This window comes from Centroberyx gerrardi, chromosome 3 (genome assembly GCF_048128805.1).
Source record: "Centroberyx gerrardi isolate f3 chromosome 3, fCenGer3.hap1.cur.20231027, whole genome shotgun sequence".
Taxonomy (NCBI): domain Eukaryota; kingdom Metazoa; phylum Chordata; class Actinopteri; order Beryciformes; family Berycidae; genus Centroberyx; species Centroberyx gerrardi.
The window spans coordinates 7,284,008-7,298,025 of record NC_135999.1 but is presented as its reverse complement, the minus strand read 5'-3'; the positions used below and the strand labels follow the sequence as shown (position 1 = coordinate 7,298,025).

The 14,018-nt window shown below is 44.7% G+C and overlaps 1 protein-coding gene across 1 annotated transcript in view; it reads left to right on the top strand.

The window, feature by feature from the left end:
* Positions 1–14,018, top strand: part of mast1a (microtubule associated serine/threonine kinase 1a) — a 44,812-nt gene that overhangs the window by 1,050 nt on the left and 29,744 nt on the right. Inside the window, exons 2-3 of the mRNA XM_078282678.1 lie at positions 13,218–13,306; positions 13,726–13,801. Of these exons, the coding sequence (XP_078138804.1) occupies positions 13,218–13,306; positions 13,726–13,801 (165 nt within the window). The remainder of the gene's footprint in view (positions 1–13,217; positions 13,307–13,725; positions 13,802–14,018) is intronic.

Sequence of the window (14,018 nt, the reverse complement as noted above, 5' to 3'; positions counted from 1 at the left end):
CTCTCTCCTCTTCAGCTCTCTCCCTCTCTCTCTCTCTCTCTCTCTCTTTCATCCCTCCTCTATCCCTGCCTCCATCTCCATCTCTCTCTCTCTCTCTCTCTCCCTGCCCTCCATGTACAGTCCACAGACCCTTTAGTCCCTCCTGCGGTGCCTCATTCTCGCTGGCTTGATCTCATCTGCTCACATGGGGATTAGTCTGAGTCTGAGTCTTCACCGTTGTTCTCACTGTGGAGGGAGTGACTTAGGGGGAAGCAGCAGGCTATATATGAACAAGGATAATGCCTCCTTCACACAACCTGTCTGCCTCCACGCTGCGTGTGAATGTGTGTGTGAGAGGGAAAGACAAAGTGACAGAACGAGTGAGCGCGGGCATGTTTGTTCAAAGGTGTGTTTGCTTATGGGGCTGTACATGTGTGTTTGCCGTGCAGAGTGTTGTTTGCTTGGGTGTGTATGTACGGGCTTAGCATGTTTACATGTGCGTGTATTGTGTGCGTCTTAAAATTGTGTGTTTGTGATATGTGTGCTACAGAAGTGTGTGTATTTGCCACGCATGTGCGCCCAGCAGCAGTGTGACACAATGTTCATCTATTCTGACGTACTCAGCTTGTGTGTAGAGATTATCACCGTGTTGGTATTAATATGCACAGCAGTGTGTGTGTGTGTGTGTGTGTGTGTGTGAGTGTGTGTGTGTGTGTATCTGCTTGTATCAATTCTGAGTTCTAAATTTGCATCAGGTTATTTATCTCTCATTTGGATCTCTCTCTCTCTCTTGCTATCATTTTTACCTCTCTCTCTCCCTCTCTCTGTATTGTGTATGTGTGTGTGTGTTTGTGTGTGTGTGTGTGCATTTGTGCATGTGTTTATGCCAGCGTTTGTGCATGTGTGTTTCCAAGCTGTGCTTCCCTGGCTGGCTGATCCTTTGGCAATTAAAGAGATGATGCTTTGAGCCCACTCCCAAATAGATCCAGCTATGGGAGGAGTATAAAAGAGAGAGAGTAAGAGAGAGAGAGAGAGAGAGAGAGAGAGAGAGAGAGAGAGAGAGACACTAAAAGACAGAGAGCAAGAGACACAAGACTTTAGAGAAAGAGAAACAGAGAGAGAGAGAGGGAGTGGGGTGGGATGAAAGGCAGAGCCTGAGGAAGTGTCTCAGCCTACATTTAAGAGGAGCCCACTGGGGTTAACTGAGCCCATGACGATACAGCACTCTCTCTCTCTCTCTCTCTCTCTCTCTCTCTCTCTCTCTCTCACTATTTCTCTCCACTTTTAACTGCACTCCATTTTTTTGTTTTTGTTTTGACTTTTGAGAACATGAAAGGTAGATGGAGAGAGACAGAGAGAAACATGAAGGCACTGGAGCTGGATGGCAAACAAGTGGTGGATGCCTGTATGGTTTTCTTGCCAAGAACATGAGAGTACACGTTATCCCGCTCATACACAGTACACAGTACACATTATCCCACTCATACACAGTACACAGTACACATTATCCCACTCATAATATCAAAAATAATATCCTTGCCCAAAAGCCTCTAATTCAGGAGGGGCATCAGATTAACACTGTTTAGTCTCTTCATGAGTCATAGCAGCTCTACATTATATCCTAATGCTATTTCAGTAGTATTAGCCTATATGCCAACTTCATCAAGCTGATTGACGGTTTTTCTTGCTGATCCCTCTCTCTGTAGGAACAGTATATTAGATATAAAATAATTAGAAAAGGAGGACACTAAGCTCACTGCACCAGTTGTAACTAGTACACCTATTGAAGGTGCTGTGATCAGTGAGCAGGGTATTTTAAGCTGCAGTATGATGAACATAAGTGGATGTTCTTCACTGTGGTCATATAGGTGCCACAATTATCTGGCATCAACAACTTAACCATAGGCACAGTACAGCAGTGGTGTTATGGCTTTTATACAAAGCCATAATATATTATATGTTATGGCTTTGTGCATTCTGATGTTTTTTTCTATGTAGTGTTCATACATCAGGTTGAAACAGGAGGAAGTTAGAAGCTGGTTTTCTAGCTCCATGGTTACCGCTAATTAGCTTAGCACCCAATTCATAAAGCAGTACCTCATGGGCTTAAAAAACACACTTGGAACACTTATTTGACCAGCTGTGTTGCTTGGCTGGATGTACATGTATGAAGAAGCAGTACAGTGGAGTACAGTATAGGAAAGCGCAGAATTAAACACGGATGCGCCCCTCAAGGCTCTACTCCTGTTGTGTACCATGACAGTGCCATCTGTTATTGGCTGGTGTTCAGACCGGCCCTAACCAAAAGATACAGACTGTTTGCGGTTTGTCTTTGATGTTAGGATGACATGATAACACAACTTCTCATATATAGCCATTGGTTTGATGCCAACCTGGCGACATGACAGTGAGTGCAATTTAATCACTAGAAATGCCTTGTTCATTTGCCAGATACAGTAAATATTACCCTCATTAGACCTGCTGTTTATGCTGTGCATTTAGGGTTATGTGATTACCAGAAGACCTTATTGCATTTGGATTTGTTTGTCAAACTGTTAATGTGAAATAGTGATATAACACAGTTATTGTAGTCCCATATTGCTAATGGGAACGCTGAGAAACGAAGTCACGGTGTAATGTTCTGTTTGAATGTTCATTCCTAACACGGTGCTTCACATTACTATTGAAAGAAGTAATAGGGAGGTGAAGCAGAGCGCTAGCCGCATCCTATCCCAGCAAACATTTTGATGTTGAATAGATGTTGATACGACGGCCTGCACCAATGTTGTAAGTATCGTACCAAAATGAAAGTTGAGATGGCATCCGTAGCTGTTACCTGCATCATTTTGTGAAATCAGGACATAAATGTCTTTCTGATATCAGTTCAAAACAGCTTACCGTGCCATAATATCATATTTTGAAAAATTTTGTGGTCATTTGAGTTGATGCTGAACTTGGACAATTTTTGCACATCGCCGTCCATCAAATGCTTGTGGGGATATTTTATCTTACCCATCCCTATTTCTTATCTGTGCTGGCACACATTCCCTGCACACATAGATGAAGGTATTTGGTATGAAAAAGCCACACAGTAAAGAACCTTCTAGTCACAAAACTGCAAGACTCTTTAATTTACAGTCGGATCATGTCGGTAGTCCGTGAAGCTTGTTTAAACGCATTATGCTCATAGTTTGAAGTGGGAGTCTAGGAGTATTATGCCAGACGTTCTATTGAGTTAAGCTTCCTACTGCCATCTCCATTCTAACGTGCGTCTAAGAGATGGAAGCTGCGGCCTCGCTGGCTTATCCATATGCATTAGCCATAATCAGATTAAATCATTTTAATGTCTATTAGACATGCTGCGAGACTCTCCACCGATGCAAATGAGTACTGCTCGCTGAAGTACGTGTTTCATTCTTTATGAGGTGAAGGCTCCGGATCGTTTGCTGTGAATAAGGTCACCGTGGGAACAAAGTGAAATGTCGTGATTGCGGTGATTCATAGCACTTCACAGGTCTCCTCATCACGGCAGAGAATTGAGATAGCAACGGCCACCGGTAGACAAACACACCGAGACGCAGACTCTGGCACAGACAAACAGGGAAGCGGCAGAAGAGAGACACACAGAGACACGTATAGCAGATCCAGACAGGTCCTTCTTGCTGTGTCACTCTGCCTGAGGATACACTTTCACACCTTTAGAGGACATCTGACAACACCTTCGATTGAACAGAAGAGAGGTGACTAAAATAGAGCTCTAGATATTTATTGTGTTCTGTTCAGTGCTGTGCTGCGTTGGCATCGTGTTTTGAGACCAGTAAAATGTTTGCATGTCATGTTAGTGAACACAAACTGCATTTTCTCATTATCTGTAATGATAACGAGGGGGCTTTGCTATGTGTTGTTACTTGTTTTAGGTCATGGTCATTTTCACACCTTGACCTCTGCGATTCTAAAAAACATTTCTCAAAAGATAAAATTCTCTATTACAATTTGCTTTTATTGCCTGGTGTGTTTGAGCAACACATTACACCAAAGTACATCACACACAAACTAAAGAGAAATAGATGGTGTAGGTTTTTAAATTCCTCATCCTAGCTGAAATGGTGCATGTCAAGTTAGGGGATGGCACCCCAGATGTGAAGCCCGTCAGTGGGGTGTCCTTCTGAGCTGGGCTCCCCTGTGAGTGGATTAGACAACAGCTCCAGGCCCTGACAGACTTCAGTGTCACTTTGTTATACCGTCAACTAGCCAGTCAACTAGTCAGTCAGTCAGTCAACTAGTCAGTCAGCCAGTCAGTCAGTCAGCCAGTCAGTCAGTCAGTCAGTCAGTCAGTCAGCCAGTCAGTCAGTCAGCCAGTCAGTCAGTCAGTCAGCCAGTCAGTCAGTCAGTCAGTCAGTCAGTCAGCCAGTCAGTCAGTCAGTCAGCCAGTCAGTCAGTCAGTCAGTCAGTCAGTCAGTCAGTCAGTCAGCCAGTCAGTCAGTCAGTCAGTCAGTCAGTCAGTTAGTCAGTCAGTCAGTCAGTCAGTCAGTCAGTCAGTCAGTCAGCCAGTCAGTCAGTCAGTCAGTCAGTCAGTCAGTCAGTCAGCCAGTCAGTTAGTCAGCCAGCCAGTCAGTCAGTCAGTCAGTCAGTCAGTCAGTCAGTCAGTCAGTCAGTCAGCCAGTCAGTCAGCTATTCAGCTATTCAGCCAGTTAGCTATTAAACCAGTTAACCATCCGGTGAGCTAGTTGGCTCTGTCAGGCTGTCAGTCTGCCAGCCAGACAGTCAAGCTCTCCATCAGCCAGCAAGCCAATCATCCAGCCAATTTGTCAACCAATCAGTAATTTAGGCAGTTCGCTAACTTGTTTACCAGCCAACTTTGCAATCAGTCACATAGCGAGCGTACCGGCCAGTCCATCATCTAATCAGCCAGTTAGCTAGGGATCAACACAAAAGCTCCCACTGTGACTTAAGTATTGCCCCTCAGCCACAGCATGATTCATCAAAATTTTTGCTGTTTTTCTATAATCAGCTGAATTGGGTGAAACAACTGGGTGACTCAGTTTTCCATCTTTCTTCCACGGCCTCCTTCCTCTGCCTCACTGTGTTTTTTTATCTTCACTCTTCAACTGTATTTTTTTTCCCTTGTTCACTTAGTCTTGTCACCTACTGCGAAGCTACGGTTGTTAAAAACATTTTCTCATCTCTGAGCATTGTCCTTGCTTAACCTCTCTTTCTTAGGAAATAACAGCCAAAATGTATTACATTGCATAGCAACAAGAAAGCCATGTGACTAACCGCCCCCAGCAACCCCTGATGCCAAGAGGGTGCTGTATTCCTTCCTCATCCTAGCTTCATCCTGTCACTCTTTTTTTTCCCCCCCATCCTCTCCTTTCTCATTTCCATCACCTATCTACCTCTCTGCCTCTCATCTGCCGCCTGTCAGCATCTCTCAATCATCCTCTCAATCTCCTGCTTCTCTATCCGAATGTCTCATGCATGGTAACAGCTAAATCTGCCCACGGCTCCATTTGGCCGCTTCCCCAAGTTGGGGATACAACGCCGCGTTACATCTAAATCCCGACGGATGGTCGGACACTGGCAGGAGGCACTGAGGATGTTGCGTAACAGCGTGCACTTTCAGCGACCAGCCCGTTAGCCTGTGGAGCTTTTTAAAGGGCCAGCGTTTTTTTTTTTTTTTTTTTTTTTCCCTTCCATTTCCATACCATTTCACACAGCCGTAAACACGCACTCGCTCCAGACCTTTAAGAGGTCTGGGGGGAATGACGGGGCGATGTCACCTGACGGGAAGTGAGGCTGAGCGGATCGATGGTGTAACGATCAGAAAGGTCTGGTCTGGTGTCCTGTGTGCCCCGTGAGTCAGCACTTAGAGCAGAAGATGACACTGCTGGCTGACAGACACAACACACACACACACACACACACACACAGTCCCTCTCTGTCTCACTCACTTAGTTAATAATCCAGTTAAAACACATTATGCATGCAGAAGCACTCACTCACAGCTGTCATAGGCGGAGATGTGCATGTAAAATGGATAATGACTGGGAAGCACACATGTTCCCTACTTCCATCATGTCCTTATTACATGGTCAGGTAGTTGAGTGGCTTGTTGTGCTGTCAAGCTCCGGCTCTTCCCTGTGTATCGGTCATTCCTTTAATCGATAGTGTGTAATACGGAGCTGGTAAACGCCTCGTCGTCCGCGCCGCTGCGTTCTTATCAGCGGCCAGCCGTTACGATGAATCCACTCAGCCGCCGGGCCGTAATAGAAACCGTCAGAAGCCTTTTTTGTTTGTGGACCCAGCTTCGCGGGAGCAGGGGAGAAGACAGGCCCCCGATGAGAAGTCATTTAGGAAATAATTAAGAAGGGCCATAGAAACATAATGAAGTTAAACACTGTCTGAACACTGTCTGATTTGAGTGTGTGTGTGTGTATGTGTGTGTCGGGCGGTGGTGGGGGGGATGTAGTGTGTGTGCGCTTAGATGAGAGAGTGTTCTGTCCTTGGCTTGTAAATGTATCTAATGACGTGAATGGAGATAATGGAAGATGTGGAGCCGGGTAATTGAGATTTCATTTAAAAAGGAAATTATAAGAAAGGACGAGGTAGTAAAAATACCAGCAAAATGACACTGGTGCCATAAGAGTTCTGCTTTCACCGACAAAGATTAAATTTATTCTTACTACATACTGTTTTCAGTTAAACTTTCCGTTGTAATTTAAATCCAGGGTTCGGCCTAATGAATGCCTGTGAAACTAAATCTATGTGATCTGTCAGTCAGCTGAATTCATGGTTTCATTCACTTTTTTTAACTCCAGTCATCTGTCCCTTATTCACTCTTTGTACTGATGTACCGGGCAAAGCTCCCAGAACAGAATACAGTGATTCTGTCCACATTCAATTCAAGACAATGCTTCATAGTGTGCACTAGCATATGAAATAATATTGAAATTAATATTTTCTTCTTTTTAGGAAGAACGAACGATAGTCTTGGCATCTTTTGTAATGGGTCCACTTGTTTAATAGACACTTAGACTTATTAATTGTTAGATCCTAACCTGCAACTTCAGTTATAGACATGACATCCAAAAATGCTGATCAGTATCAGGGACGCATCAATCATGGAGTTTTTACGACCTGGGTGAAAGGGTTATTGTTTGTATTACTTGTATTGCTGTAGTGTGTGTAGACAGTTTGGGACTTTTTGGGGGGGGAATATGGGTGCAACTGTGTGTGTGTGTGTGTGTGAGAGACTAATGGCCCGGTGCCAGCCAAGGCCCTGCAGGGGGATAATTGCTCGTCAAAGCTTCTGCACGAGTCATTACCACAGATTTAACCTCTGACCCTCCCACAGCGGGCAGCCGGAGCCTCGCAGCCAATGACAGTCCTGGGTTTCTTATTGGGAGCAGAGACACAGGCAGGGGCTCTTGGGCTATCACATCAGTGTGTGTGTGTGTGTGTGTGTGTGTGTGTGTGTTGTGCCTCTCACTTTTTCTGTTTCTCTCTCTCTCGGTTACCTTTGACATTGTCTGTTTATGTTATCTTTTCTCTTTTTTCTTACTATTGCTGTGTCACTGTGTGAACAGTCTCTTCCTTGACCCCACTTTCACACCTTTCTTTCTTTCTTTCTTTCTTTCATTCTTTCATTCTTTCTTCTTTCTTTCTTCTTCTTCTTCTTTTTTCTTCTCCCTCCCTCGCTCCCTCTCTCTCCTGTCACTGTTTGCCAGTCTGGAGGTGTTTAGTGAGACTCAAACAAAAGAACTGGATGAAGAACAGCCTGCACTATGCTGAAAAACTCCAAACTCCAAAAAACATTGATTTGCTCTGCACCTTTTGACACTGACTAACATAACACCCAGACATCTCTCTCTCTCTCTCTCTCTCTCTCTCTCTCTCTCTCTCTCTCTCTCTCTCTCTCTCTCTCACATATAGAAAGTTGTTTCTCCGGCCGCGCTCGCAGCTTTCTCCTCGGCCCTGGCGGCCGTCAGCAGTGGCCCACACAGTAGCAGCATGCGCTATTGACCCCAATGAATCACACTCTATCTGACTGACAGCGTTACGCGCCTCACCACTACTCCGCTGTCACACACAGATTGAGCCTGCATGATGGATTACACAATGGATTATGATGGATTATGAGACACACACATACACTGGCACTCGCATAAACACACACAACCTCTCTGTGTCACAAAAACACCCTTTGGCTCACCCGTATGAGCAGACACTGACGCACAATATCTCGGTTCCCTGTCTATTGCACTGCAGGGTGAAATTGTATTTTTTTAGTTTCAGTGTCCATAGATCAGAGCTGGTCCGGTCTGATGCTCACACATCTCTACTGTTTTATTAACAGAGGTTGTGTGTGTTTCACTGGGGGCTCTGGTGAAAAAGAAAAACCAGTTGGAGATGTTGCAGTGTTTGCTCCTTTTGAATGTGACTTTAAATGTGTTGCTATGGTAACATTGTACATTCCCCTTCACTTCCCTCCTCCTTCTCCTCCTCCTCCCGTCCCTCTTCATCTTTGCTCTCGGTCAATTCATTATGGATAGGAAGAATTTCTTCTTGATTAATCTAATTGGATCAGAATAGGTTTGGAAAATGTCTCATTTTCTCCGCAGCTTCAGTTTTAGATTCAGCATTCCATCTCATTCGTTTATGCATAAATGAATGAGATGGAATGAGGCTCGGCCCCAGTGTCACCGTCTGCGTGAAAAAGGAAGAGGTGCAGCATGATATAACGCACAAATGCTCGGCTGCGAACTGTCAGTGTGTGTATTTGACCGCGAAACTAGAGCCAGTCTTAGATTTACGATCCTAAGATGGCAATGCACAGCACACACACACCCCCCACCCACCCCACACACACACACACACACACACACACACACACCTTCCGAACCAGATTGAGAGGATGAGCCCAGGCTGCATAACCATAACCATGACAGAGTGATTTAAACTGTCACTCACTTTTACACACACACTCTGCCCTCTCCCAGCAACACGTTCCCACCTCTCTTATCCTCTTTCCTCTCCCAGTCAAGTGAATCTGTGTTTGCCGTAAGCCCTTACAGCCCTACAGCTCCTGTCCTGGTAACCTTCACTGGCTGCTACTACCATGACTTGCTCCTAATCCAGACATGGGCAAACTACGGCCCGCGGGCCATATACGGCCCGTTGAGCTTTTTAATCCGGCCCGCCGAACTTGTCCAAATTATATTTAAAAAAAAAGATCGGCACACTTCAGACACATTCACCTTGTTGGCGTGTGGTATATTTTTGTATCTTCATGTGCTCTGGTAATTATGGTAAATACCAAAAACCGACTTTGCACCTGAACACAACACACAACGCACTTGTAATTACCAGTTTACAAGTGGAAAGGATCATCTTTACCATAGCACTTGAAGGCACCATTACTTCTTCTGTTTTTAACTTTGCTCTGTGAGCCCTTCTGTAAAAATGAGCTTATCAAAGAAAAGAAAAGTGGATAGTGCGTGCCGAGTGTTTAATACGGAGTGGACAACAAAATATTTTTTCACTGAAATCCAGTCAAAGGCTGTATGCCTGATATGCCAAGAAACTGTCGCGGTTTTCAAAGAGTACAATATCAGCCGTCACTTTGCTACGAAGCATGCTAACTATGCTAGCAAGCAGTCAACACAAGAACGGACGGCTACGGCTCAGAGGTTGATGGCTAATTTACAGACTCAGCAACATTTTTTTCACCGACAAACTGCAATTCAAGAGTCAACTACCAAGGCAAGTTTTTTGCTGGCATTCAAATTAGCAAAAGCTAGCAAGCCTTTCTCCGAAGGCGAGTTTTTAAAAGAATGCATGGTAGAGACGGCAGGTCTCTACCAAAGCCCCTCACAGATCCAAGTTAACTGACCAACACCTCGGATCTATCCTGAGAATTGCCACAACAAAACTTACTCCAGACTTTGATGCACTGGCAAAAAAGGGAGATCAACAACACTGTTCCCACTGAAATTGAACGTGAGTTTCTCTACTGTGTTTATTTAAATTAAATTTAATTAAATTAATGCCTTTGGAAAACAATTTGTACAATGAGCCTTGCATATTCATGCTTTGCTACATGTTACAGGCCAAATCCTCTCATGTAATGGCTTTTACATGTAATTTATATTAGTTCACACAAACACTCCATCCATCTGTTCCTGGCCCGGCCCCTCTGTCAAATTTTAGAACCCATTGTGGCCCGCGAGTCAAAAAGTTTGCCCACCCCTGTCCTAATCACTAGGAGGTGATTTGAGGGGCGGAAGGGGGATAAAAAGGGGGATAGGTTATGTGAAACCCTTCCTGAATATGTAGTCCTCCCCTTTTGCTAAGTAAAGGTTTAAGAGAGAAGGGAGGGAAAATGAGGCTTTAAAGGAAAAATCCACCTCAAAACACTTTGACGCTATTAAAATGTTGTTTGATGGTGTATTTTTCTCATTCCTGCAGATAATTAGCCAAAAGTAGATGACGTGACATAGACCATAATGCAATTCAGCCAGAAAACAGGGGCGTGACTTGCTTTTTCTAGACCAGAAAAACTCACTCTCTTGCTCTTACTATGCTATAGCTATCACTATTCTCTCCACCTATACGTAAAACCCACAGCTAAAATGCAACAAGTTCATGCCCGTTCTCTGGGGGCCAATGGAAGGCATTCTGGGAAATGTCGGAAATCACTAAAAGTCGAAGTAGACGAGGCAGGTTGAGGGAAAGTGGCTACACCAAAAAGTTAAATTGCAACACTTCATCGCAAAATAACATTGAACACAGCTTGATGTATTACAGTATAACAGTGTATCAGGGTGGATTTCACCTTTGACTCTCCACCTTGCTGCTTATATGTTTGAATTTGAACAAGTGCTACTCTATTTGCTCCTCATAGCTGTAGCTTATTGGCAGGAATACAAGTAGCAGGACTCTTAATGTGACCTTTACTGATGATAAATATGTAGCTGGCTGCAGGAGTACAGAGTAAAGAACAGCACTCATATATAACTTTTTATTACGGAGCAAAGGCTTCGGGCAAGATGCCCTGATTCAGCATTCATTCAAGATAATAATGTTATAAAGCATGGTGGTTGTAAGAGGCTTCTGGCTTTATGGGAAGATTAGATTGTTTTCCCCTAGTGGGTCTTTTATTCTGCATGTGACTGTCTTTAATGGTTTAATCAACTCTCTAACCCCAATAAAGGGGGGAGGGGGAGAGAGAGAGAGAGAGAGAGAGAGAGAGAGAGGTAGAATGAATGATGAATAAGTGAAAGAAGAAGTAGTGTGAAGTCAGGATGGTTCATGGAGTTCATTTGGAAGAAGGGGAAGAGGAGGAGAATGACGGCGGATATTGAGACAAAGAGATGGGGAAGAATAGAGGGAAGGAGGGAGAAAGAAGCGAGTGATGAGTTATCGAGAGATGAGATGGAGAAGGGGTTTATTGAGACTGAGGATAACGAGCACTGAGAGAAAGAGAGAAAAACAAGGCAGGGAGGATGGAGTCCTTAATATGTGTTTTGCTGCTACATGCTACATTAGACACAAAAACAGTGAATCACTGTGATTAGACGAGTCACTGGTAAAGCTAGATGTGATGAATCGTGAATCAAAAACCAAGCATATGTTCCGGAGTGAAGATTATCAAGCTTGAATAATAGAGAGAGAGAGAGAGAGAGAGAGAGAAAGAGAGAGAGAGAGAGAGAGAGAGAGAGAGAGAGAAAGGGTTAAGGAAAAAGTGAAATGAAAGAAAATTTCAAACAGGTTAGAGAAGAAGAGAAGTGACAGAGCATGACATAGAAAGAGGAGGGATGTGAAGGCTGTGTGCACCTCCAGCCCGTTTCTTTTCTACCTCTCCGTCTCTTTCTTCTCCTCTTTTCTCTCTTTTGTTGGACTCTCCTCTGTCTTTCCCTCTCCCTCTGCCCTCCCCCTCTCCCCTCTCCCCCTGCTCTCCCGTCTCCTCTCATCTTCTGAGAGCGGTAGCGAGGGATGGTGTTAAGCCACTTCCAGCCCCCCGCCCCCCCCCCCCCCCCCCCGTCCAAACCTAATGCATTTCCCTTAAATATTTCAATATGCTCCTCTCTCTGTTCTGCAAGGCTGAGTACAGCCTCTCCTCGGCTGGCGCCCACAGAGGCACGGCAGCCGCTGATAAAATCCTGCCAGGGGTTTGATGTCTCACAGTGTTAGGAACAACTGCTGAAGACTGACATGAAAAAAGAGAGAGAGAGAGGGAGAGATAAAGGAGGTACTAGGGAGGATGTGGGAGGAGTGGAAGAGGAGGATATAGATTATAGATAGTGTGGCTTTGCCTTTTATTTGAAATGCATGAGTGCATTATGAAAATGGCCTCTGCACTGTGGAACACATGTTAGTGTGTATGTGTGTGTGTGTGTTTTTATTTTTGTGTGTGTGTGTACGCCTGTGATTTGCTGTACCTGCATAGAAATAGAGCAGCATGCTAGCTGATGCAATGTGGAGCAAGCTTTGCAGCACTGTTTATCAGATGTGGTGCTGCTCTGCGATATCAAGACACACGCACACACACACACACGCACACACACGCACAACACACACACACACACGCACGCACGCACTCACGAAAGGCCTATGAGCAAACCCCAATCCACATATGAAAATAACACCTGAAGAATCCACTTCCCACTTCCCAAACTGTTTGTATCACATAATGTAAGACAATAACCTGCGTGTGTCTGTGTGTGTGTGTGTGTGTGTGTGTGTGTGTGTGTGTGTGCGGTTTTATTTGTTAAATAAACCACACATCCAGCGTTGGCATTGACAGGGAGGGTTAAGCCTTTACGGTGGAATAATCCCAACCCGTCATTATGGTCTCTACCTGTCCTCTCTCCGGCTCTCTCTCCCTCTCCCTCTGTCTCTCCATCCCTCCGTCTCTTCAATGCTCCTGCCATTATCTCGCATGGCAGCGGGTGTCACGGGGCCGGACCTGGAGGAAATTAAAAGTCTTTGTTGCCGTTGCTCTTCCCCCGTGGGTGGGCTGACTTCAATAAAGCCCTGTATTATGGCCTGACACACACACACACACACAGATACATATGCGCTGTACTCAAGATGAGAAGCGTACACACACATGTACACACAGTATACCTGATGACCTGAGAGCGGTGTCTGCCAGCTGTCATCTGCCCGGTATCGCTGGTGCTTTAAAGGTAGACAGATATTGATGTGCTGTTTGTGTCTGTGTGTGTGTGTTGCAGCTGCCGAACCAGTAATCGGAAAAGCCTCATCCTGACCAGTACGTCCCCCACTCTGCCACGACCGCACTCTCCACTGCCCGGACACATAGGTGAGTACAGAGAGTGTCAGAAGGCGACAAGGTGTTTTTAAAATGTTTGAATAAAGGCTTTCATAAGTTAAAACCTTCATGAGTGCCTGCGGTCTGGGATCAATTTCCCGTCTTTTTTGGAAATACTATAGGTGTGAGAGTGAATATATACAGTGGTGTCGCTTTCATTATAATGCATAGCAGTGCTTTTCAAAGGCTGGATTACCGACTGCTTGCAGGAAGATTACCATGGGCCCTAAAATTATTCTGAACGTTGGCTACTAGGAATGTAATGTTCCCTTCAGTGTGAGGTTGGCTAAATACCGCGGGGCCGACTTTTAGAATTGCTACCTACAACGCAATGAATTTTGATTATCCTACTCGGTAGTCCGCAAAGTGTTTTTTCTGTTTTCTTCTCATGTCTGTATGTATTGTAACAGGAAGCAGTCCATTGGACAGCCCGCGCAACTTCTCACCCAGTGGACCTGCCCACTTCTCCTTCGCCTCCTCTAGAAGGTTGGCCTCCCTCCTTTATTTGCGTACTAACCCTTACAGAAAAGTCACATGTGAAAACCCACATGTGAATTCAAAACACATGTGCCTTTTGGACACATGTCGGTTTTCATATGTGAACACGTGAAATTTCCCATTGACATTTTCACCTGCAAATCGTCTCTTTGCATGTGAAATGAAGTTTTCACATGTGAAGCAAATATTGACATATCTGATGATC